Raw genomic sequence first — 25,434 nt, 5'->3', positions numbered from 1 at the left:
ACTGCTAGATTTTCTTAACAGCATCTTCTGAGAAAAGTTATCAAAGGCTCAATGAAATTTCCTCTAAGATTTATATATTAAATGGTTCTGCATAATACATGGCTCATTGAGATACTTCAAGGTTTTTTTTAGGAAGTTAAAAAGGCTAACTTATATTTCAACTTTTTTTTCTTCATGTGGCTGAGATGATTTTAAAGTAAATTCATGCCAAGTTCCAGTGATCTGGTATATGAGAATAGTCTATTTTTAAGGGAAACTAGCATGAGTTTGTTAACAGCTATCAGCCTTGATTGATGCCATCTGCTCTGGGAGGTTTGTTACTTTAGCATGTCAATCCTGCAGTTCCTGTTCTGATACCTCAATGTTTGACAGGCCCTCATCCTTAGTAATTAAATAAAATATGTAGAGAGTGAATGTATTTTCAATCAGTAAAGACTGATGGGAGGATATAATGCAGTCTCTGCAATACCCTTGTCATTTTTAACTGCCCCTTTGATCCAGCAAATCCACTAATTCTCTTTCAGATATTTGTATTTCTTATTTGTTTGCAGAAATGTGTCTGTTTGCACTTGAAATTTCCAATCAGTCCTCCTGTTTTCCATCTTTCATTTTACCTTGCCAGTTTACGTTCTTTTCTTTTGGGTTAGCCAGGGCTAGATTTCCTTTTCCTGAAGGTTACCTGTTTGGTTCATCATACTGTGTTTGTTTTTCTTGCCTTCCTGCTTCCTATTTGGTTTCGGGGTATGCATACCTTCTGTGATGCAATTATGGTATGCTTAAGTAGTTCCATGTTGAGGCTAAGGATTGTAATGTCTTCACTTCTGACTCGTTTCCTTCTCTATACTTCTTTCCAACCCTCTCCTCCCTCCAAATCCAAGAAATTTAAAGGATTATATTTTAATTGCAGTGCAGTTTAAGTGTTAGCTGGCTATTAGATTTCTATCTCCACCCTAGAAGGCTTTGAACTATGTTTTGCACTGCTTGTGTTTTGTTGGGGTGGGAGGTGTTTGCATTAGCTCCTTTATTTAAGACTGGCCCAGACCCAAGCCTCTGCACTTCTAGAAACTGCATGAAGTGCAGTTGTGACACAAACAAGGAGTAAATGCAATTTCAGATAAAGATCCTGCTAAAGCACATTGAAGGGAAATCACACATTCAGATTGGCTAGACAATTTGATGCTGGAGCATGCTTCAGTAAGTTCAAGGGCACTAACAGGGTTTTGGAAAAAAGCTGGATGTGTTATCTGGCTGGTGCTTTCCAGGAAGGGAGGAGATGCTTTGCTTTTTTTTACACTATGATCCTGCTTAACCATGTTTGCTAAGGAACTGGGAAAAGAATAAGAAAAATGCTGGTTTACAACCAAGAGACACACATGCTTTTTTTTAGCATCTCCCTGCCATAGCAGGACAAACTGCTTTAATCAGTTTCAACCACCACACACAGCTCTGGAACCTAGAGGAAGAAAAGAGGCATTTAAAGGAAAATGCCAAGAGCGCTGGGGAGGGGGGAAATGAGAAGATCAGGGAGGAAAGAAGTGACATCTTGCCTTCTGCTCACACACTGAAAGCACGACTATGATCCGTACAGGAGGTGAAAAGGGGCAAAAATGAGGAAAAGGCCAGGCAAGGCTCTGAATATGAACAGATGGTTTGCATATAAAGGCTGGCCATAAATGACACCAAATCACTGGACTGCAAAACTGCTACCAAATCCACTGAGGTCCATCTTAGAGCAGGGGACCTGGTAGTGTTTTCAATATGGATGCCTGATCCAGTCCCACCCCAGCTCTGCTCTTGGCAAGAACCTGCTTCCTTTCCCTGCGAGCCAGCGTGGCACCCAGGTGGGAGCTGAGCACCTTCAAGCCACATCTCCTGTTTGGACATCTTGGGAGCACAGCAGGCACAGTGCCACCACATACAGTGGAGGTCACTTCAGAAAGAGTGTCATCAACTTCAGCATGGTGCTATGGGGCCTATTGAGCTGTGGCTAAATGAAGTCAATGGGAAGCGTCCTTCCCAGTATAAGTACAGAAACCTCTGCTCTTCACTGTGAGGGTGGTGAGACACTGGCACAGGTTGCCCAGAGAAGTTGTGGCTGCCCCATCCCTGGCAGTGTTCAACGCCAGGTTGGACGGGGCTTTGAGCAACCTGGTCTAGCGGAAGGTGTCCCTGCCTGTGGCAGGGGGGTTTGAACTAGATGATCTTTTAGGTCTCTTCTAACCCAAACCTCTCTATGATTCTATGGGAGAGGAAGAAGCAACCTCTAGTTGTACACTAAGTTCTCCGTGGCCTTGGCAGTAAGGCAACATTACGCTCACTTGACCAAATTTAAAAGGAGATGTATAAAAGAAAAGAATTTTTAGGACACAGAAAATAAAATTTAAAAAACCATATTTTGAAGCTGACCCTTGGCGACCTGTTTAAAAGAGCTTGAAACTATCTGAACTACACAAGGGAAAAAAAAAAAAAAAGAAAAACGTGCCCACAAGGGCTGAAAAATCACTTCAGCAGTAGACAACTTTTAACTTTACATCAGAAAATGTTTGGCAGGCATAATTTTAAAGTGTTAGGGAAATGTGCGGGATAACTGCTTGGGTGAAAGAGCAAATGTAGTCCACAGTGAGATTTATCAAATGTTCACATAAGCGACCAGAATCTGGCGTGGCCAGCTGCCTGTGCGGAGGGGCAAAGAGGATCACAGCTCTAAACTTTGAAAATTTAATGAAGCCCACTGATTTCTCACAGGAAATTTCTCTTTGAGCATGTTCATGTGTCATGGGAATGCTAGTGCGCAGAAAGCTCTGACAAAATGCCAGCTATAAGGCATAAAGGAAACAAACCCCTCCAAGCTCTACCAAAGGCCAAACCACCCTTTTCCTCTTTTAAAGCTGAAAAGATTCTTGATGCCCCAACACCCCTGAGCATCCTTATGTGTAATCCTTAATCACACAAACAGGACTATTGACATGAGTGGGGTTATCAGGAGAGTCTTGCAGGACTGGCCCCTCTTCAAAGAGGCCAGAAGAGCTCTGAACTTTCTGGGGCTTGTGTGGGAATGTGCGCAAAGGCTTGAGCCCACCAGTGAAAAGAGCAGGCAGTGTATTCATGGGAACAGTAGCTGACTATCTGCCTGCAAAGGGAAAGAGGGACATCAAGGCAAAAAAGGAGGTAAAAAGCTAGAGGGATAACAAGCAGACAAAAAAAAATATGCAGTTTAAACCAGAGTTTAGTTATCCTTAGTTTTATGTTACAATTATCTAAGCAGCTTGCTTTTGCTGTTCTGCTGGAGTAGCAACCTTTCAAAGAAGCGTATTCTTTTAGCAGGTTTTGTGGCACAAGATGTTTTAAAAAAAGTAGGTTTTGTAGTTCAGAAACCTCAAAGATCTCTTATCCTAGTGATTGAGACATGACCGTTTTGTAGCAAGTGATGCCATTTGGGAACCCATTTGCTTGTGAGATCCTTGAAGCATGGGGCCACAACAGCAGTGCAGCCCCAGCTGCAGCATTGCAGGCTCCTGCATGCCAGCACTGAGAAGTCACTGAATGACGCACCAAGGCATTGAGATGCCCCAGACATGAAGCAGGATTTTGGAGAGTGATAGAGGCACTAGAACTATGTAGCAGCCAGGCCTAGCTGAAAACATCAGGGGAGGGAACTATATGGGCGAGTCCTACGTTCCTTGAGAGAGTCTTGACAGGTTGTGGGTAATTAGTTCATTTAGACTGGGGACAAGCCAGCAATACCTTAGTCTTGATCCCACCTGTGGGAAGTATGAGTGGGAGTGAGGGAGTACATCCAGCGCCCCCCAGGAATGGGCCATGTCCTACATGTAAAAGGTCAGAATTTGATTCTGTTTTTCAATTTCAGCAGGACTATGATGGCTTTCCAAGTCCCCAAGGACGCATGAAAGCCATGTGTCTGTTTGGCCAAATCATTTGTAACTCATACTTTCCATATGAAGTTCACCATAAAATAACAAGGAGAAATGACTTAATCGAATTTGTTCTGAACCCAGTATCAGAGGAGTGTAACAAATAGAAAACAGTCAAGCACCATACAATCAAACAGGGAGAAGTCACAAATTTCAACACACATGCAGCTGCCTTGTGAAAAAAACAATCAAAACTACTACATTTAAGATGGCTGTGCTTCTATAATAATTTCCATCCAGCTGTGGAGAAGCTATAAACATATTTTGCTTGAAATTTCCCCATACCGTTTCCTGGAACTAAAAGGGAAACTGTGGATCTCTGCAGCTGAGCAATCAGTCCAAGGCCATAGGGCAGGAGATCTGGAAGCAGAACTTTGGACTCTCAGTGATGTACTTTAACCACAAGACCATCCTTCAGTCTCCTTCACGCCGATGACTTTGGAACTAGCTTTAAAAGACCCAGTGAGACGCAGTGATGGGAGTGCTAGATAGCTACACTAGATGGCCAGAGGCAAGAAAAATGATTAGAGACATGTGGGGGTATTTCAAAACAAAAAGATTAAGACCAGAACTATTTCATTTAGAAAGGAAAACAGTAAAAGATGATAGAATTGAGGTATATAAAATAATGAATGGTGAGAAGGAGAAATCAGATGCCCTTCATAAAACAAGAGGGCACCTAATGGAATTTAAAAAGGCATTAGCTTATACATGGATAAGGGTATTACCCTCCAACTTATCTTTCAGCAACCTATGGAACTCTCAGTTGCAAGACATTGATATAAATAGCTCAAGAAGATTAAGAAAAAAGGGAAGATTCTATGTAGCCAGTAATAAATACAGGTTTTTGAGCTAAAGAAAACACTTCTTCAAAGCTTCAGTTTTCCCCTGAAAGAACCACCTCTTTTCCTGAGAAAAATCTAGCTTTTTCATTCCTGATTGAGTCTCACCTGCCCAAGTGCAGAAGGCCCAGCAAAAACTGCAGTTGCTTTCTCCTATGTCGCCAGAGCAGGAACACTACTGGCTACATGTTTTTCAGGAAGCTTCTTCCTCAGAACAGCCTCAGCAGCCTTGGAAATTCGGTTTTCTACTGATAGCAAAAATCGGTCCTCATTTTGCCTCCAGGAATCCTAAGCTGTCTTTGTACCACAGAAGCCATTGTAAGGAAAAGCTGGAGGATATGGAAGGTTGCACGGTCTCGTTTTCTCAGCTCACACCTGCAGCCACCTCCAAGCTCCATTGCTTCTTTCCCTCCCTTTCACTTTTCCTCCAGAACCAAGCTGCAGGTCCACGTAAGAGCCCACCTGGATCTCATCAAGACCATCTCTTGGATGTCTAGGGAATATCCATCATATTTTTTTGTCTACAAAAAAATCAACCTCAACCTTTTTTGTTTGTCTACACAGAACGGAGCCGTAACTGTCCATCTATCCCTTTTGACTCTCTTTGAATCCCTCCATTGGTGTTGCATCTGCCGATTTTCACTAGTCCTCGAGGCTCTCCCTAACTTCCCTGCATTTGTGAGCTCCCTTTGATAATCAGGCTGTTAACTGTCCTCTGTTGATCTAGACTGCCCTTTTCTCATTTTCTTCATGCCTTCTCCTCCAGTCACCAACTGGTACAGCTGCCTTGACATGACCCTCAAGACTCCCTATGATATAGTTGGTAAGCCTGTCTAACCCCTTTGCTGCCATACCAGTTACAGAGAAACACACTGCTGCAGATAAATGGTGTTAAATTTGCCTGTTACTGGCAAGCCGGGAAGGTCTGTTTACCTTGTGTGAGTGGCCCTTAGTGTGTGGATTATCTCTCTTCAGTGTTTAGAAAAGTGGTATAATGGGTACATAATGGCCTGCAGAAATGATAATGATCCTCTGAATTATTCAGCACTGATCCCCAGTGCTGAATGGATGGACCATCAATCTCTCTTAGGACGTCTTAACTAAACCTCTAGGTGGGTCTTGGCTTATTTAGAAAGCAATACACCTTGGGAGACCTGGCATTCTCGGTATTCTAGTTAGAGACCCCCATTTCATTCCCTCCCCTGGGTCTGGAGACCACTGCACTCCTACCTGCCTCCTTGACAGCTCTGTGATCATCTTGGTGGGCCTGTACTCCCTTTGTAAGACATGATAAGCACAGCACCTCTTCCATCTAATGCTGATGCCAAGTTCAGTTCTCACAGGAAAATAAAGCTGGTTTTATTTCCTAAGAGGACTTTACCTTAACTTTGAGCTACTGCAGCAGCCCCTGGATACTTTGGTTTCCAATAGTTATTTATACGTTCTCAGTCTGGCACACCTCTCCTCTCTTCCCCCTGCTCCTCTGGCAACACTGATACCAGGAGCTAATATTAATTACTTGTTGAATACCTGCAGTGCTCTGCTGCAGCAGGAGAGACGATCCTTCCCCATCGGGATTTATAAGCTGGGTATACAACTAAACCAGTGCACAGAAAGTTTGCTGGTTGATTGGATGATGAAGAGGATGTTTTTAAGCTAATGTTTGCAAGAAGGTGAGGAAAAGAGAAAAGGGCTCTTTGGTCATGTTTCTTTATTAAATCTCTCCTCTCCTCGTTATAGCATATGATGAAAATAAAGTGAATGCCACTAAATAAACTAGAGGAAAACTTTAAGCATTAAAGGTCTAACTTGGAAAAAATGAAGAACTATAGAAATATAAACAGTTTTGCAGCTGGAACAGAGAAGGAATAAAGGATCATATCTAAAGAGCAAACCAGAAATGCCTCCCACTGACAAACACTTCTGCACAATTTTCATAGATCATAAAACTAGACACTGACTGAGGATTTTTTCAGTGAAAAATTCAGAATGATTTTTTTTTTTCTGTCAGATTGTCTTTTTCACATTTCTATCTAATGAAAATTCAAAATAACTAGTGGTTTTCAGGTATGAGAAAGGTATTGTTTCAATTTTGTAAATGAATCTCAAATTGCTTTTTGATAGATTTCTTTAATGTCCGCTTTTCTTTAAAAAAAGAAAAAAACCACAACTTTTTCTCCACTTGACAGAAATGTTGATGAAAAACCTTAGTGGACCATAGCCTGTTGGAACGGTGCAGGTAAGGTCACTGAGGTAAAGGATTGGCAGTGCTTTTTCATGGAATCATAGAATCATAGAATGGTTTTGGAAATATTCTCCAAGTAGTCCAGGTTTTAAAGACATGCCCAAAGCAGAGTATCACCAATTTCAAGGTCTCTCTTTCTTCTAGGTAAGGTAACAGAAAGTGATCTTGGAAACTACTGCCAAAACAGAGCCAGTTTATAGCCACTTTTCTTGTAATTTAGCTTGAAGAGTTAGTTGTCTTCTCTCTGGGATTCATTACCCATATGTATTTATAGGGATTAGCCATATCGCTTTCCATACTACGCTTTGCTAACATGGACATTCAAGCCTCTTCTAAACTTCTTTCACAAGACAGACCCTCCATTCCCCAGTTGTCCTCGTAGCTGCAGCTCCAGCTGATGTTCACCTTTCTCAAAGGTAAATGCTCAGAGTTGTGCACTGTGTTCTAGGCCAAGTTTCACCCATCCTTACACAGAAGTATCAACATTTCCTCATGTCTGCTGGAAATACCCTGCCTGATACAGCCACCCATCATTTCTGCTTGACCAAGTCACAAGGTGGCTTCACAGTTCTTCATGAGAACCAAAAGCTATGAGAGGTGAGGTCTGACAGAACCTACTACCACTTTAGGAGATGGTTTTGTCCTCACACCAGCTGCCTGTTTGATAGAGGCAGCCACAGTCACAGTCAGGAGTGGGGTGCACATGCCTGAGTCCACGTACTACCAGTTACAGTCCTGCAAGTTAGCTATCCTGCAAGTCATCCTGAATTACACCAGTGAAAATAAAGGAAAACCCACAGATGCCTGCACTGAAGCTGAGGTTTGAGACAGAACTGAATCATAAATGCTGGCTGAGGGGGAATGACCACAACTGTAAAGGTCTCATTTGAGAATCAGGAGTAGAAAAAGCCATTACCCTGGGTGAGACAGAACTCATTTCCCTATCATTTCAGGGAAACCCTGCTGTGCAATGTTACTTTCTGTATTTTTAAAGGCTGCTCCTTATTCATGAGTGCATTGGGTAAGGAAAACTAGTTAAATAAGAGCCACTAAATAATTTGTCCTTTGCCCCAACAAGCACTTCCAAGGTTCATATCCCTCACCCATAGACTTCGGCTATGTACAAACCACCTGCAAAGCCGCATTTGAGCTAACCTGCCAACCACATCAAACAAGTAACTTCCATTGCCAGTGGGGATAGCCAGCCAGCTGAAGACCTATCAGGAAAAGGTTATCAGGTGAGCCATTCATTTCATAAACATGGGCTTACAACAACTGAACATGCAACAGCATCAACTTTGGTTCAGTTGGATATGGGGTATTGTTTATTTGACTTCTGGATCAAAACCATGATTAAAATACACATTACAGAACCCAAGATTATTAAAGCTACAACATACATCATCAATATGGAATGTGCTAATGACTTTCACGTACATTAAGATTTTTTTAAGGTTTTATCAGCTAGGAAAATAGTAGTTACTCTCTCCTCCCACCTATAGACATTCTCTAAATGTATATATATACATATTCAACTTAATTTCCCAGAGTAGCAAAAAAGAGATACCCTCTGCCTGCACAAGTAGTGAAGGTGGGCAAAATAAAAAGATGTGCATTTTATACTTTTCTCTTTCAAACTGAAACAAACAAAACAAAACAAAACAAAAAAATATTGTATTCTTTGGAAAGTAGGACAACAGAAATCTGTATTTCAACACAGAAAGGCAAATTAATTCTTTGTGAAGCAACACAGAAGTCAATGGCACTATACCAGAGATGAATTTTACCCAGGCTGTAAAAAGAAAACATAAGCGCAACACAGACCAACAGAAGAGATTCCATTTAAAGTAAGAATTATGTTTCTGTCAGAAAAAAAACAACAACTAACTAAATTTGTTTCCTGGAAGGAGATCCAACTTGGCTCCACTGCAGCAGTGTAAAAGGATCCAAAATAAGTAACAGCAGGCATCTCCGCTAAAATTTGCTTCTGATCGACATTATTTTTCCTCTGGAACCAGAGAGGAGTTGAACACATATTGCAAGTGAGGCACAGCAGTTTACTGCACAGAACGTGAGAAAGGGGGCTAAAGCTCTGGCACTTAAAACTCAGCTCAGCCAGGGAGTCAGTACATGGTCTTGAACAAACCACATATGCTCTGTATGGCTAATTTCCACCTGAATGATTTCTATTTCAGACATATAAGTTGAAATTTAGGATAGTCTTAATGACGCCCATATTTTATGTCTGCTTCCACAAACGTTAAGACGTGGGGTCAGACCCTCATGGCAGGGGTGTGAGCTACACCGAGGGACTATCAGCTCCCTGAAGTATCAGCATCTCAAGTAAATCCCTCTGATGACTAGAAGAAAACAGGAACATTAAATTATGCTTTAGCAGTGGCAGTTTGTATATACCAGCACATATTAATAAATGAACAGTAAAGCACCATAATCACAATCTGTGCATCTGTGTCTGTTTTATGGTATTCTGAAAATGTTTCTAAAGTAGTTGGAATACAGAAAGCAGAAATTGTCATTCCTTCCCAGCTGGGCTCATGTGAAATGCTGTCTGACTGTGACTGGCAGATTTGATATTTTGTTAATTGTGAGAGACCCCACTTTGAATAATGTACTCACATTTGTTATGATCAGTGAATATTTCCTTTCACAGTGCATTTTCTCCATACATAAACTTATCATAATCCAATAAAGAGCCTACGTGAGCAAGTCTTCTGCATGCAGCCTTCCCTCTGTGCATGGGAAAGGCTGGGGTTTTGTATGCGATGGTCATGCAATTTTCCAGTTCTTCCTGACACCCACAACAAATGGAAGTCTTCCTCGTGCAAAATCATTTGTTGTTCCTACATAAAACCGAAGGCTTCATTCAGAGACATCTAGTAAGAAGCGCTTCTCAGAAGCCAGCAACAAAAGCTGCACTAGACATGAGGAAATTGTTCATTAAAAACCAACCAAACAAAAAACAATACCAAAAACCAACTAAGGAACTATGCTGATGTGATGGATGAAATCGCAATGGGAAAAAGAAAAGAAAAAAAGATAAAAATAGATGAATCAAAAGCCATCGTAGTCCTAAAGTTTCACAGTAATTTGTCTTTTAAAAATTAGATATGCACCAAATATCCCCCCAAAATCGTTCACTAATTCAGTCATGTTGAAAATGGAATTCAGAGGAAGCCAGTGTTTCTAAGGGACAAAGCAACACCTAAGATCCGAATCAGGCTTCAATCCAGAAGAATTCCATTGAAATCAATGGTTACAGCAGTGCAAATCAGCAAGAGATCTAAATCTGTCCTAGCTGATTCCAGATCTATGTTTTATTTGCTATATGGCTTTAGGCAAGTCTGTGACCTTCTTTTTATTTCTCAGTTTCTCCATCCATAAAATGGTGATACTACGGCTTGTAATACACGAAGACTGGCGGACTAGTTAGTTCCCTAACACAGTCTGGTCATGAAAATTGCTGGAGATCGATCATTTTTACTCGCCTCTATCACCTTTATTGACTTTTTATAAACTTAATACCCGGCTTTTTGCTCGTTTGTATATTTCTCATTTAAAACCCACGAATCATACCCTGGCATCCTTATTCAAGTTCCACTCTGTTTACTTCCACGGCAGGATTCACACGAGAAAAGCGAGTAACAAATTTGAAACTTGGCCCCAACAACAACAACAAACTGCGAGGATATTTCGAAGAGAACTAAGAAATCACGGCATGAAATTAAGCCCGTTTATGCTCGTGTTTTCTAGAGCGCAGAGGAATGTATGTATTAAGTGACCCACCGATGCCCAAACAACACACAAACGCACAGGGCACAAACAAAACCGTCGCAAATCCGTCTTCACCATTACTTGAATAAGGTACTGCTGCGCTGGGATTTGCAGCAATAGTCGATATTGTTCAAACAGTGAAACCGGGGACGGGGGGAAATAAATAAATAATAATGAACAACCTGAAAACACCCTGTCAGCTCTGAGAGGGACCTCTAGTGTGTGCTAGAACATTTTATGTCGCGCTTCGGGCGTAATTAATACACCAAAATCACCGTAGTCATTTTGAATAGGCGAGGGCAAGTTCCGCCAAGTCCCTCCGACCCTCGGGGCCAGCATCTTCTCCCGGCCGCTGCTGAACCCAAACCGGCACCCATTACACGGACACTTCTTAAATTCGTTTTCCTTTTTGTGCGCCAATCACCAACTTCCTCTCATCAACTCGGAGTTTCCCCGCAGCCCCCGGCGCCGGTGGCCTCCGCCAAACCTCCCCCGGCACTCTGGGGAAGGCGAGGATGGGAGATGAGAATAGAAAGTTGCGTTTAAGGCTTCCTACAGCGCTGGTGGCAGAGGGCAACCCGGCAACTCGAACCACCAGCCCCAAAGCTTCCCCCCGCCCCCGCTCCTTCCCGCACACGGAGCGGTGCGGGCGGCGCGTCGGGCTGCTCTGTCTCTTCCCTCTCGCAGCGGGAAGAGCCGGAGGAGGTCCCTGGCCAGCCCCCGCCGCTGAGAAGGGAGAAGCGTTTCGCCCATTTTTTAATTTGCCCGAACAATCCGAGCACGCTCGATGCCCGCAGGGCGGGCTCGAATAAACTTGTACCGCGCTGATTGGAAACAGGCGGCGAGCGGCTTCTTTCTTTCCCTTTTTTTTATTATTTTTGAGGTTTGGGGGTTTTTTTGGGACGGCGGACGCGGCTCCCTCTCTTCCGAGACGGCGTTCGACACCGGGGGACGGAGCAGTGCGGGGCCGGGGAGGGGGGAGAACAACCGCCGTTCCGCACCACCGGCGCCTCAGTCCCCACGGGGGAACAGCGGGCGGCGCGGAGGAAGGGCGGCCGCTGCCCCGCGGCCCCGCCGCCTCGCGCCGCGGGGCCGCCCTTCCCTCCGCCGCCCCGGCAACAAAGGAGGGGGGCCGCGGGGAGCTCCGGGGGGGCGGGGAGGAAGGTGCTTCCCGCTCGCTCTCACAGACACACACACAATGGCGGCCCCCTCCTGCAGCCCGGCAGAGAACAATGCCAGCCGTGCAGCCCCCGCGCGGAAACACGCACCCTTCAACTAAATAAATCCCCCCCTCCACGCAAACGCCACCCCCGAGTCCCCCCCTCGGAGAGGCGGTGGGGAAAGGAGGAGCACCCCCCACCCAACACCCGCCCGCCGCGCGGCCCCCTCCTTCCCTCGCTCTTCCCCCCGTCTCCCTCCTTCCCTCCCTCCCTCCCGCCCGCCGCCCCGCGGCGCTGCGCGGGGGCGCGGGTTGCGCGGCGGAGCGCGGCGGCCGCGCCGCGTCCCCGCGCGGGGTGCGAGCGCCCGGCACATGCGTGGAAGCGAGCGGCGCCCGAGTCCCTCCGCACCCTCCGCTGCAAACAACAACAACGATCCCGAGCAGCCCTTACCTGGAACATCGGAGCCGCCAAAGTGTCCCTTTTTTATTTTTTTTCCCCTCTATTTTTTTTTTTTTTTTATTTTTTTCCCCCTTTTTTCTCCCCTTTTCCCCCCCTCCTCAACTCACACTTCCGATATTTCTCTCTCCCGGCAGCGGTCTGCTCTCCTCGCTACACCAGAGAGAAATGCAATAGCTTGGCTAAGGTAGACAGAGCAAAATACAGAGAATAGTTGCTCCAGGGCTTTGAAACCCCTCAAGGCAAGGATCAGGATACAATTAGCTCATGTCTCTACCTCCAGTCTGAATCAATCTCCGAAATAAAAGTTAAATTAAATTAACTGATCACACGGGCATAAAATTGATCTCCTTCGAAATGTGCATATATATATATATATATATATAGCGTGTGGGTTTTTTTCCCGGATTTTTTTTTTGGTGGAAAAAACAGTCTCATTCCAGCCTCCAACTTGCTTTTTACTCTCCTCTTGCACAGAAAAGCTGATTTTAATCGTTGTGATTAGTTTTGATGTAACGTTTCCGCGGGCGATTTCTGCAAATGGATGGAGTGTTTCTTTGCCAGAAGAGGGAAAAGCAGCAGATGATGATAATTATAAGGATTGTTGGTTGGTTGTTCCTTTCTTTCTGTCTCTCTCTTTCTTTTTATTTGTATTTAGGTCTGTCTCTTCACTTTCCCGAGCTGACCTGACATTGCCATTGCACTAAGGTCGCACAACTTGTTGATTAGGATCACCTCCCGTTTTGATCGAGGGATACGGGATAATTTGGCAGTGGAGCAACACATTTTCTGTTCCCTTGGCTATATAACTTCCCAAATGACGTGTATAAAAATAAGCACATGGAGACTGCTTTGCCCCAATCAAGTCTGAATCAATGCCTCGGGGTGATACACAAACTCATTTCAAATGTTCAACCATGCAGAATTGCAAAAGATTGAAGGAGTTGCACTCCATTTTTTTTTTAATTTTATTTATATTATTTTAAAAAGCAGTAAAATTAAAAGGAGGAAAAAAGATTCTATGTAAGCAAATCCAGGAATTTGCCACTTAGGTTCATGTGACCATGGCTCGCAGATGCTACTAACTTTCCTTTTCCAATTATCCAGTTGAAATGGAGCCTTGGCTTTTTCCTTCTTTTCACCCAGGAGTTTGCAGCTTCCTTCTCCTGAAGAAAACAAAGCCGGGCATAAACAAATAATTTACAAATCTTATTTTTGAGCAGTTTTCCCTTATTCTACCATCCTTCACTTCCCACTCCACTGTATATCGCTTTGTGCAAAGCTACTGCGTACAGACGCTGCATTAATTTGTTGATGTGGTTGTTAGAGTGGACTGTTTTGTCACAGCCCCCCTGGGTCACCTCCCATTAGTGTCACATCCTCACAGTACACTTTTGTGAAACGGTATGTTTCTGAGCTCTTCACAGTCCATTAATTCAGAGACTTTGCTGATATTTCTTATGAAAAAGACCAGGCTGTGAGGCCAAAACTGCCCAACAAAGCCCCTGAATAGAACCGGACGTGTCCCGCGAAAACTTACAATTAGCTTTTTATTATATGGGTTTAGTATTTTAAAGGAAGTAATGCAAAATATGACAATCGCCTTTTTTTCCTAAGGCAGTTGCTGCATCCTAAGGAATGACGAATTCTCTTGCTTAAAAATATGTCCAACCCAACACGTTCCTTTTGTCTTCCCTCTTCTCTTCAAACGATAAGCGCAATAACGCGGTAGGACTTCTCACGTAGCAATCACACCATTTGCGAATGCTTTGTCACTGCGAGCACAAATACATTAGATTAATTAACCATGAATGACTGTTAGAATCGAAAAGGAAAAACTTTAAGTAACCACATACTTAAATGCCCCAAGAAACATTCAACATGCCTTCGTCTTCAAATTTTATTTTTAGTATTCTTCCAAAACCTAGCAGCACACAAGAGGAAAACCTCCCCAACTAGGTTTATGTGGAGCAGGGTCACTGCAACCCTCACTAATGTTACAAAACGTTAGCAACGGAGTCATTTTTAAGTACTTAAACCTGGTTTAATAACGTCAAGATTCTCATGGTTTGTCAATTAAACCACAGTAAATAAAAAAACCCAAGTTTTCTGTCCAGATGAATCAAAGAGTTTACAAAGGTCAGTAGACCTGGGTCTTGACCTAACTTTATTTCTTTCTTACAGTGTGTCACCACAAAAAAATTTGACGGGTCTTTGTACGTGACTACTTTAAATGCTTCACTGCCCTTCTCTTCCCAATAAATAAATACAGCAATGCCAGCAGCCTGGCAGCCTGGCACTCATTAGCGGCCTGCATAGTATAGAGAGGAAAAAATCAGTAAAGAAACAAATTTTAATTTAAAGCTAGCAAGTCGCCATTATGGAGAAAGGTGAAGAAAAATAGCAGTGTAGCATGTAGAAAGTATCTTTGTGCTGTTATTTTACCTGCAGCAAAGAGTTTATCAAATGATGTCAGCACTAGATAAGAAAAAGGTGTATTTTCTTAAGAAGTAAGAAAATGTATTTATTATCTCAAGAAGGCTCATTTGGTAAAATTTTCATCTCCGACTCAGAAAACAAGAGGCTTAAGTCTCACACCACATTCATGGGATAGGGGAAATGCCCACTGGGGTAGCAGCAAACTGTTTTGGATAGGTATTGGTGTCTCCATTTGTCCCCTGTAATGCAGTGATGGGACTGCAGCCTGGTCCTTCCCTGTGCATGGTGGTCAAAAATATAAACTCACATGACTAAAATGGAGGTGTTCTCAAGGAAGTCGATATTAACTGCTACACTGAAGTACAATCTGCATCTCTTTTCACATGCAAATGAAACATTTCCATAGTACTTCCCCAGGAGAGGAAAGACCCTGGCTTTGGTTATTCTTCCTTCTCACAGCTTTCAGTATCCGCTGCCTTAACTCAGGCCCGAATTTACAAGTGGTGTAGCTGTACTCTGATCTAGGGATGCATTTTTGACATCAGTAATGTTCACAAGATATAACCCGTGAGAACTGCCACATATATCTACATAAGTTAGCAAGGTTTACCTTTATTAACTGCTTGGAGGTAATTTGCATACAAAGGAGCACACACTAAACCAAATTCTGTTCTCTTTTACTTGGAGTTATCTTTTTTAAAACATGTTTACATAAAACTACATTGTGTTTGTGCATTATGAATATTTTACTGATGCTGAATTCAACTGTAATGAGCTCAAACTGAGCTCAATATTTGATTTCTGAATTTTTTCCTCAAATCGTCACCTGTTCATAATTAGCCTCTGGAAAACTATAGTAGTTTTTTCTGTATCATTGTCAATGTTAACAGTTTGGAAAATTGCAGCTTTTGAAGAGGCAGGTTTTCCAGCGGCTGCAGATCATATGTGTCCACCTGCTAAAGGGCATTATTTCTGATTTAGCTGTAATCCTGTCTGGAAACAAGCACAGGGGCTCTTCTCAGGAAGGCCCTCATGCCAGCTTGACCTTCTTTTGAAAGTTCCCTCCTGCAGTCCTTACGCTTGGAATGTGCTGCAATCTTGTTTCAAACATATTAAGAAGATCAGCTTAGTGTGGCAATAAAAGCTAGTAACTGTTTCCTACATTAGATATTTTGTCAGTGGCTGGGGGTTTTTTTAGACAAATAGAAAGGATTTTGCATCGCATTCAAAGGGGGAGATTTATGAACACTGTTTCTCCAGATTTGTTTTCCCCAAGGAGTGTTAAAAATAATGTTTTTTCTTTATTACCAGTAATATTTTGATGCAGTATTTGAAGAAACAAATTTTGTTATTTAGCTGTCAAATGGACTGAACAGTGAAAACCACAACAAACAGTGAAGCAACCTAAGAAGTAGCATCCCTTCTGCATTTGTGAGAGTAACAGGAAATCAAGCCACAGCTCTGCTATAAGAAGGTGACTGAACCAATGAAGCAGCAAGTGCTTCTACCCTGTTTCTAAGTAGTCATTACGTACTGCTTGCATGTATGTATGCCATGCGCTTTTGCTCTTGGTTAAAAAACATAAGCTGAAAAAAAGTATTTCCACATCTCACTACAATTCCCAGTTGTGGGGTTGTCTCTGTTTTAGGCAATGCAAACGCATACAGAAACAGTAGTGGTGGATTTCCATGTGGGTCCCTTAGCTCTGTCCTCAGCTGCACAGATATGACCATTCTCCCTGCCAATCACTGTTAGAGGAGGTGATGTCTCCCCCTGCATCACAGCACCAGAATCTCTTGAACTCTGAGCTCACTCAGTTGTCTGGTTCAGAGAATAAGACCAGAGTTTTTAGATAGCTCTTTTAAGGAGAAAAAGTATCAGTGGAGTGGGATGTGCAGCTCCTTTATATTGATATGAGAACTCCCAAATTGAACTGGGTTCTTCTCTGGAAACATCAATTTTTAGTGTGCCAAAACCTGCTGGGAGTTTCTGGGCCCCCTGTGAAGATATGGATAATTGCACAGACTGTCTGGGTAGTTTCACAGAAAGCCTCTCTTCAGGTTTTTGGGGCTCTTCCATGGGTGTCTTTCAGAAGCCTCAGGACCAGCAATGGGAGCTTGAGATGTTAAGGCCTCTAACAAATCATGACACTTGTGGATAGGTGAAAAAAGAGGGTCTCAGAAGATTGCCTTTGAGCGTGCAGCATTGAAAATGTGAACCCTGGTGTCATTGCCCTCTATCTGTCTATGCATCTATAATGAAGTTTGGGAAATTCTATGCATTTCTCTGCTGCTTCCCACTTCCCTCCACAGTTATTCCTTCCCCTGAGAAGCAGTTCCTCTGCTTGCTCAGCGATTGCAGAGGCTTTCTGAGGGGCACAACAGGATAGTACCACACTAGCTTTGTTACCTGCCTTCAGACATTTGTTGCACAGAAAATCTGTCTGTGCTGCAAAACAGGTGAGAAAGGTCCCATTCTGTACAAGCTATGAAGGCAGAGAGCAAATCAGAGTTCACCTCTGCTCCTTCTATCTTTTACTTTGGCTAGATTTCTCTTACGCATATCTGAAACCGCTCCTCTCATAGCAAGCCAGATGTTTTACTCTGATTAAGTCAGTATGCTTGGCAAAAGGACTAATGCACCCTTATGGTCACTGTAAGCTTTTCTGAGCTGGATCTTGTGAAATACCAGCACAGATGAATACGGAAGAAACTTCAGTTGGCCTAACCATTCAGGTAAAGCATGCAGAATTCAGGGCATAACTGGTAACGCACCTCATGAGAATGTACAAATTGCTCTAAGATCACTCCAATTTAACTGCTCAACTCATTCTAATTAAAGACTAGACTGAGGAAAAGAGGGTAAAATGTGAGCATGTGTATGTGTGTTTGTGTTGGGGTGAAGGGAAATCAGTAAGGAGAAAAATAACTTGTTTTTGCTGTTTTATATTCCAGTACCCTGTAACAAAAAACATGGTTTCTAGAGGTGGTGTAACCTGTCTCAGTTTTAGTTCATCTAGTCCAGGACCACTCAGTTCTACTTCATGGTCCTACTGCCTGAGCCAAAACTGCTCACCGAAAGCCCTATAATGCAATGGCAGTACCTTCAGGGCACCATGGAAATTTATGTTAGTGTATCTCTTTGTGTATCCTTTGGGTGTCAGAATCTCTTTGCTTTCCTACCTATAAAAATTATTCCCTGAGCACAGCTATATACACATAAAGACAACGAGCAGAGGCATTTGGTGTTAAATAACAAAACACACCAACAACCTTCCCTCCTGGGTTTTTAGTGTTACTCAACTGTACCATGAGTTTTCAGAGAGAAAATGGGCATTGATGCTACAATACTGTCTCTCAATATGTCTGTATTTTGAAACACACTCTTCCAGAAAGTGTGAGATATCAGCATAATAGGGTAATACATCAAGATAGTTATTTGAAGTATGAATTTCCACGCAATAAACCATCCTATTCAATCAAGGATATATTTCAGAGGGATACACAATACAGCTGCAAGAGAAAACTCAGGCTGCAAAATCTGGATTTGCATCTGTGTTTTGAATAGCCCAAAGTCTGGGAGAGTGTATATTGGTCTGGGATTGTCAAACAGCTGATCTGGATGAAGAAGGGGGCAGATTATCGAATCTGAACAGGGCTGTTACTATATCCACCCTTCAGAAACAGGCGGTTCCAAGGTTTTAGACTTACAAATACTGACTGTATTGAGTGATCTGCAGTTTTTGCAACCAGACTAATTTTCTAGACTCATAGAGCAAGTGTTTCTTTTAAAAAGGGTATTTGAAAGAGACACCCACTACCCTTCTGCTAAAGAAGCAGCAACTGGAACATTCCGTTTCCAAAACAAAAGTGTATTATAGTTTGTGTTGTATTTCTGTGTGACAGAAATTACCCTATGCTTTCAGTGCTATGCATGAGCTTTGAAAAAATGATGTTTCTAGCATCTCCTTGCTCTCTGTAGAAACAGGAATCTGTAGAAAGCAGCTGTACTTTTCTGTTTGCAATAATTTGGAGAAATCCACTTTTAAATCACTGATGTTTTACTCCCTAGTCACTTTCTGAAAAGCAGCAGTTTTTCACCTCATACCAAGTTTACATCACTGTTGTTTCCCAGGTTTGCAAGGAGTTATAAGAGCTGGGCTACTCTGGACATACTTGGTGGATGGGTTTATGCAAAGGAGGAAAGGTGCATAAATGTTAAGCTTTGTTCTTGGTTCCATATGTAGAGTATATATCACAGCTGCAGTTATAAGAGTAATTTTCATGGTTTAATAAGGTTCCAGTGTCTTGTTTCATGCAAGAAACTTGTGGACACTGAGCAGGGATAGACAACAGTAGGTTTTTGGGTGGTGATAATAGTAAGGGGTATGAACCTTCCGGCCTCATCACAATTCTTATTTGTTCATCTCCTGGTCAAAAATAGTGGTTTGCCAGAAGCTCATCAGCATTTTAATCCATGCCCTGCTGCTCTTGTCACAGCTGCTAGGGGACATGAAGACACCTACAAGTTTAAAGAAGATTTTAATTGACTGCCTGTGAAAATAGACACAGTCATCTCCTAAGGAAGAGGCTGAAAGTGTCTGCCAGGGAAAAATGCCCATCTGGCAAAACTCTCCTCTCATGCCACACTCATGGAGAATGGTTCTGCTAGTTGATGCAAAGGCAATACTCCAACATATACCTCCGGGCAACCTTTCTCTGTCCTGAACAGTGTAAGACAGATGTTGAGAGAAGTCCTACCTGGTCAGCCAATCTCCTGCTAGCCTGCTTTAGGTTTTGCTGTGGTATTTCTTCCAGTCTTCAGTCTTCTCGTGAGCGACTAAACCATGGAATGTAGATGGTAAAGGGGAGACCCTAGAAAAGAAAGGACATGACGATCACCAAATATAAATCCAAAGACAGTTCAAGGAAGGTGGCATGAGAGAGGCCTCTCACAAGTACACATCAGCAAGCAAGCGTTGCTGCCAAAGCCATGTCTATGTAGGAACACTCCCTGATAATAGCAAATAGTGCTGCCAAAGAGTCAGTGGCTTGATGTAGCTGACAGTTGTTGGTGCAAAGAAAGGAATAGGGCTCTGTGACAAGGCAATTGACTGCCTTCTCCTCTCTCTGCAACTGTACTACCTGTGTATAGAAATAACTATTCCAAACTGAAAAACGACTGCTGCAGATGCACTCACACTGGGAAACTTGGCTTATCCCTCTGTGTCCTGCACCTCTTTTCCCCAGCAGAAAATGCAGGGTTTTGCTATTGCAGCAGCAGCTGCCTTTGCTCTCCTGACAGAGAAAAGCAGTTTCCAAAATGATCAGGAAAGATCACAAATACTGAGAAAATATTCCTTTGCCTGGGGATTTGCTGCCACTTATCAATGGCTTGGCTATGATACTGTCTCTCTTGATTTCTCTCTTAGTTTTAAAGAACGATGTTTTCAATTTACCTTTTTAACTCAATGGTCAGCTAAACCACCCACACTGATGCCTAGCACAGGAGCAAACCTTTCTCAGTTATTTCTCTGTGCTATCATACAGATAGGCGTGGAAACATACTGGTGTGACTGTGCAGCAAAGTCAAAACAAACTTAAATCAAAGAAAATCTATGAGATCACAGACAGAACTGTGCCAATGTTTGTATTCTCTTATATTCAATCCAAGACAATTTTCACTTGATCATCAATCATCCCCAAATTCAGGATACACCAATGCTTTTTAATTCATCACAGGCTTCTCACAATTCTTTTCAACTGCATGGGATGATGAGTACCGTCAGCTAGTGTCACTCACTCCCTGTTTGTTTTCCTTTGCCAGCTCACTAGTGCAAACACTTGTTGAGAGAGGTGTCAGTGTCCCTTTTAGGAACACTCCATTCTCTCTCCTTTCTCACCAGCAGCTACAGCCCAAAACCTGAAGGACGCCAAACAGCCCTGGGGAGATCCTGGGCTCCTTTGACAGCTACAGGAGGGAAGTTACTGTGTGCAGCCTTTTTCAGGAACAAGCTGAACTAAACCAGGTGTAGTCTGCATCAAGGCTGGGTTCATTTTTCTCCTGGTATTTATTTTGTATAGCATGCCTTAGAACTTATTGGTCATGACTTCCCAAGAAGCTGAGTGTCCCTGCTTCCCTGGGAGAATTGGGACAATACTCTTTCTGCTGCCTTACAAACATTGTCTAACTAATCCACGCAATACCCCTCAAGATAGGAAAACAAGGCAGAGAGATTATATGACTTGCCCAGAGCCATAGAAGGAATAAGTGTCAGGCTTATTATGTACAGGGCATATAGATCAAAGGAAATACAATGAGAACTCTGGAGTTCCTGTCTCCCAGTCTGCTTTTTACAACAGAGAACAACACTGCTTTTCTACAGTACAGCTTTTACAGGATTTTTTTAGTATAGGATTTTGTCAAAAGCTTGAAGGAAATTCAAATAAATCATCTTAGCTATCCTATATTGGTGCAGATGACTTATGCTTGTGAAAGGAACTTGCACACTTGCCAGCTTTCAGTGAGAAATGATGTCTTCAGAACACAAAGGCACAATCTCTTTCTCAAGTAAAGTTAACATAAAAACTTCCCTCTACAGCCTTAGCTATACAGCTGTAGGATTTTTTTTCTCTTTACAGACGTGTTTTAAATCTTCTATTTTTAACTAATTTAGTTGCAAAGCTTTACTAACTGGAAGATTTAAGTTGAAAACTTCCTTGTACTGAAAGCTTGTTTTTTTTTTAATCATAGCCCTTCAGGGAATGAGGAACTTGCAAATAGATGTGTACCACACACCACCCTTCTGGATTTTTCAGAGTTACTTGGTGCAGTTCAGTGATTTTGTATGTCCCAAGAAAAAATAATTTTCATGCCAACTGTACTTCTTGCCAAAATGAAGTCAATAACAAAGTTCCTATAGATTTAAATACCCCAGGTTTGTACTCATTTATATTTTGATCTCTAAATACATTTTGCCGTGGGGATCATATCACAGAGTCAAAGTGTAAGCTTGTGAAAGCAAACCTACTGTAACTTCATTATTCATATTACTTTTATTACTAGTAACAAATATATTGTGCTATATTTTTTCAGGTTTTAAACATTACAGAAACTCCTTTACAGGAGTAGTAGCACTGAGTACTCTTTTTCATATATCTGTATGTGTGCAAATACACAAATATATCTCTATCTGTCTGTGAGAAACAAAGCTATGCCCAAACCCCTTACTTCTGCGTTGCCTAATTTTCAAACGATAAGCTATACAATCAATGCCCTATTCAGAATGGCTTTCTCCTACTGAGTTTCCTAAAATAATGCCTTTTTTAGAGAAAAATGGGAAAATCACAAAAACTTCTGGGCAGACTGTGGAAAGAATTGCAGGAAGATATGCAAATGCCATACTCTGAAATTGCTGGGTTGGATCACAGACTGCCTGAAGGCTCTTTCAAGGTCTGGATGCCTGTACCCCTGCTCAGCCATTGGGTGTTTCTGGGCGACTGCAGAAGGCAGTCATCCCTGTATGCAATGGGATCTCCAGTGATGGGAGGTGACCTCTTTCCTGGCTTCCATTCGGAGACTATCTCATCTTCTCAAAGGGTGTTTTCTTAATCTGACTTGCTGGATTCTGCCATGTAGTGGTATTTGGTCACTTTTTACTGTTTCTGTTTTGTATGGGAGTATGCCAACCAGCTCCTCCTTGGAGACACTGCTCATAATAGCAGTAAGTTCCTTCACTGGTTTTAAGAGATTCTGCCCTTCAGCCTCCTTATTCCTTTGCACTCTTGAAATTTACACTCAGAAGTTTTTATTCAGACACTCTTCTCTGAAATCGTATTATCAGTGGGCTGACTAAATCACTGAAAATTTGCTCCTCAATTCCTGTACCAAGTCACTGAACTGTCTAAACACTTAGGAGGAAACTGAAGTCTCATTAAGTGCAATGATACTTAGCACATGTTTAAATCCTTTGATGAACGGAGGCCTAAAACCTTTGTATTGTTATTACACTAGATTAAGCCAGCAATTAAAATTTGTTGTTTGGAAAAATGAGTTATTTCTGACATTATTGTTAGGATGATCATTCATTTGAGCATACTTGCTACCATATGACTTGACAGAAGTGCATGTTACATTCCCCCAGCACAAAGTAAAAATAAACAGCAGTAAAAAGGAAAACTCTTGCGTGTGGGGATGCTGGTGTTTCCAGAATGTCTGGATCACGAGGTTTTGGAAAAATCTCTCTCCCAACCAGTCATGTATGAACAGACAAAATAAATTGGGAGTGGGTAAAATAGTTGCTGTCACTGCTGTATTGAATTTTGTAGGTAATTCTGTAGCAGATTACCTTTGACTGTATAGAAAGCATTCTTCCCAATGTCACTTGCTATATCATTTGGACACGGGGTTTGTAACACATCTAGATTCATAAATCTCTTAGCTATGGTGTTTAAATAAACACAGACCCTACCTGGTGGGTTTTTTTGCTTGGTTGGTCTTTTCCAGTTTCTTAGTGCCTGGTTATACCCTGTGCATTCACAGGGCGAGTGCCCAAACTCTCCAGTTTTATTCTGCTGAGCTTCATTTCAGACTTGAGAGGAATCCAAAAGGTATGTGATGCTGTGCTGCCCTGGGCACATTTTGGCAAGTATTGGCACAATTTCCAGGACTCCTGGGGACTCCAGATCCCCTACAGACCTGGGCAGGCCTTTCAAGCCTCTCCACCTCACTGGGATGGGAGGTTAGCTGGCTCACCTTGTTTCCTAATCATGTAATTCTTTGCTTTTCTGCCATGCTTCCTATCTGTAGAGTTCAATTTTATTCATCATTTAACCGAGTATCCTGAGCAGTAGTTGTTGCCTCCTTATGTTTACCTCCTTCCTTGCTGACAAATGACATGAGCTGAAAACAACCAAGGGGTGGACAAACAGATCTGAATGATGTAGATAAGGAGAGCAAGACAGGTAGGTATAAAAAAGAAAATTTTGCTTGTTTTGGATGAATTTAGTCAACACCTCTTGGTGTGCCTTTTGATTTGTTACACTGATGCCAACTCCTTTAAGAGAGAAGAGAGAAAAGAAAAAAGTGCTTGTGCCTGGCTGACTTCAGCAGTGATGTGTTTACTAAGTTGGCAATACCTTTAATTTTGGATAACATTTCCATTGTAAATCAGATTAATGCACCCAGTGTGAATGTGTAAGTGTTGCTTCTTTCCTCACTCTCTCACTGTCACAGCTGCACTGATGACATCTTCCAGGAACCAGCAAAATCATTGTGAACTCACTGTGAAGATTCACTTGGCAAACAGATGATAACACAATGAAAGAGACACCAACATTAGTTGAGCTCAAGGCCAGTGTGTGTCTACAGACACTTTGCTTCCATGGAAATGTATAAATAGTGGTAAGACAATTTTATTTTTTAGGATGCCAAAAATAGAAGTAAAGCTACCTGGTAAATGCTGCAGGGTAATGGCAAGCGCAGGATACAGTCTTGCAGGATGGAATAGCCTCACACCTGGCTCATGTCAATGACAGCACAAGGTTATCAGCACCATCAGCTGTCACTAAGTGCCAGCATGATCAAGTCAAGAAAGAAGGGATTCTTCTCCTGGTGTAAGAAAACAGCTCAGCATGTATTGTGGAAGCTTGCCCCTGTCAGGTGCTTGTTGCTTTTGATTGCCCGTTTGCCTCATCATTGCAGATATTAAGGTTCAAATATGAGTTCTCTTTTGAGAGTGACCCTGTGAAATGAGAAGGAGAAACTCCCAGAGCCACAATTATCTCACTACAGCATCAGAAATGCAGGTTTGTGGCTCACTTTAGAACAGAGCAGCAAGAGAAACCAGTTTGAAAGTGAAATTTTGGAAATGCAGAAAAATGCAGTTAATGTAAGCGTTGGTCTGAGTTGAGCTGAAATCTTTGTTCCAAAGGTTTAAAATCTTTTAATTTAATCCTGCTTGAATTCTTAGTGCTGAACCATCTTTTATGTTTTCAGCACTGGACTAGATGAAGTAGCTCATAACAAATTAAATCAAAAGTGTTATAAAATTATGGAGTTTCCATAAGCTGCTTCTGCTCTTCTGCACCAAAATCTCACGAGGCATCAGGCATCCTCTGTAAATGAATCATTTACCGTGAAGCTTGCTCTTACTTTTATTTTTGGCATCCTAATAAGTAAAATTAATTTAATATTATTTATACAGAAACAATGTAAATTAAATGGTTTGGGCTGATTTATTTCATCTGAAGATCTAGCCCATTATTATTTATGTTAAAATAAGTCAATGTGGAAAGAATCCTCACAATTCTTGTGATTGCCCCAAATGAACTTAAATTATGACAGATGTGTGTGAGAGGAATTACAGAAGAAAGGGAGAATGAGTATCTGATAACTAGTCATCTCCCACCCCCCATCCCAGCTATCCTTAACGTTACTTCTTCTAACAGATGCAATATTAAAAATACCCCAAACCAGCCTGCCCTAATTGTCCCGTGGAATTTACTGTACTGCACCTGTATAGTTTTATAGTGGAATCTACAGTTACATCATAAACCAGCCTTGTTGCG

The 25,434-nt window shown here is 42.2% G+C and overlaps 1 protein-coding gene across 2 annotated transcripts in view; it reads right to left on the bottom strand.

Moving 5' to 3' along the window:
* The window catches only part of KCTD1 (potassium channel tetramerization domain containing 1), a 100,276-nt gene extending 87,674 nt beyond the window's left edge, over nt 1-12,602 (bottom strand). Inside the window, exon 1 of one of the 2 annotated variants that reach the window (XM_030501431.1) lies at nt 12,422-12,602. In XM_030501431.1, the coding sequence (XP_030357291.1) occupies nt 12,422-12,430 (9 nt within the window). In that variant the 5' untranslated portion in view covers nt 12,431-12,602. The remainder of the gene's footprint in view (nt 1-12,421) is intronic. The other variant, XM_030501447.1, reaches the window with a different exon arrangement.
* Nucleotides 12,603-25,434: the final 12,832 nt, after the last annotated feature.

Source organism: Strigops habroptila, chromosome 1 (genome assembly GCF_004027225.2).
Source record: "Strigops habroptila isolate Jane chromosome 1, bStrHab1.2.pri, whole genome shotgun sequence".
Classification (NCBI taxonomy): domain Eukaryota; kingdom Metazoa; phylum Chordata; class Aves; order Psittaciformes; family Psittacidae; genus Strigops; species Strigops habroptila.
The sequence above is the reverse complement of the archived record's forward strand: the minus strand, read 5'-3'. Positions and strand labels throughout refer to the sequence as shown.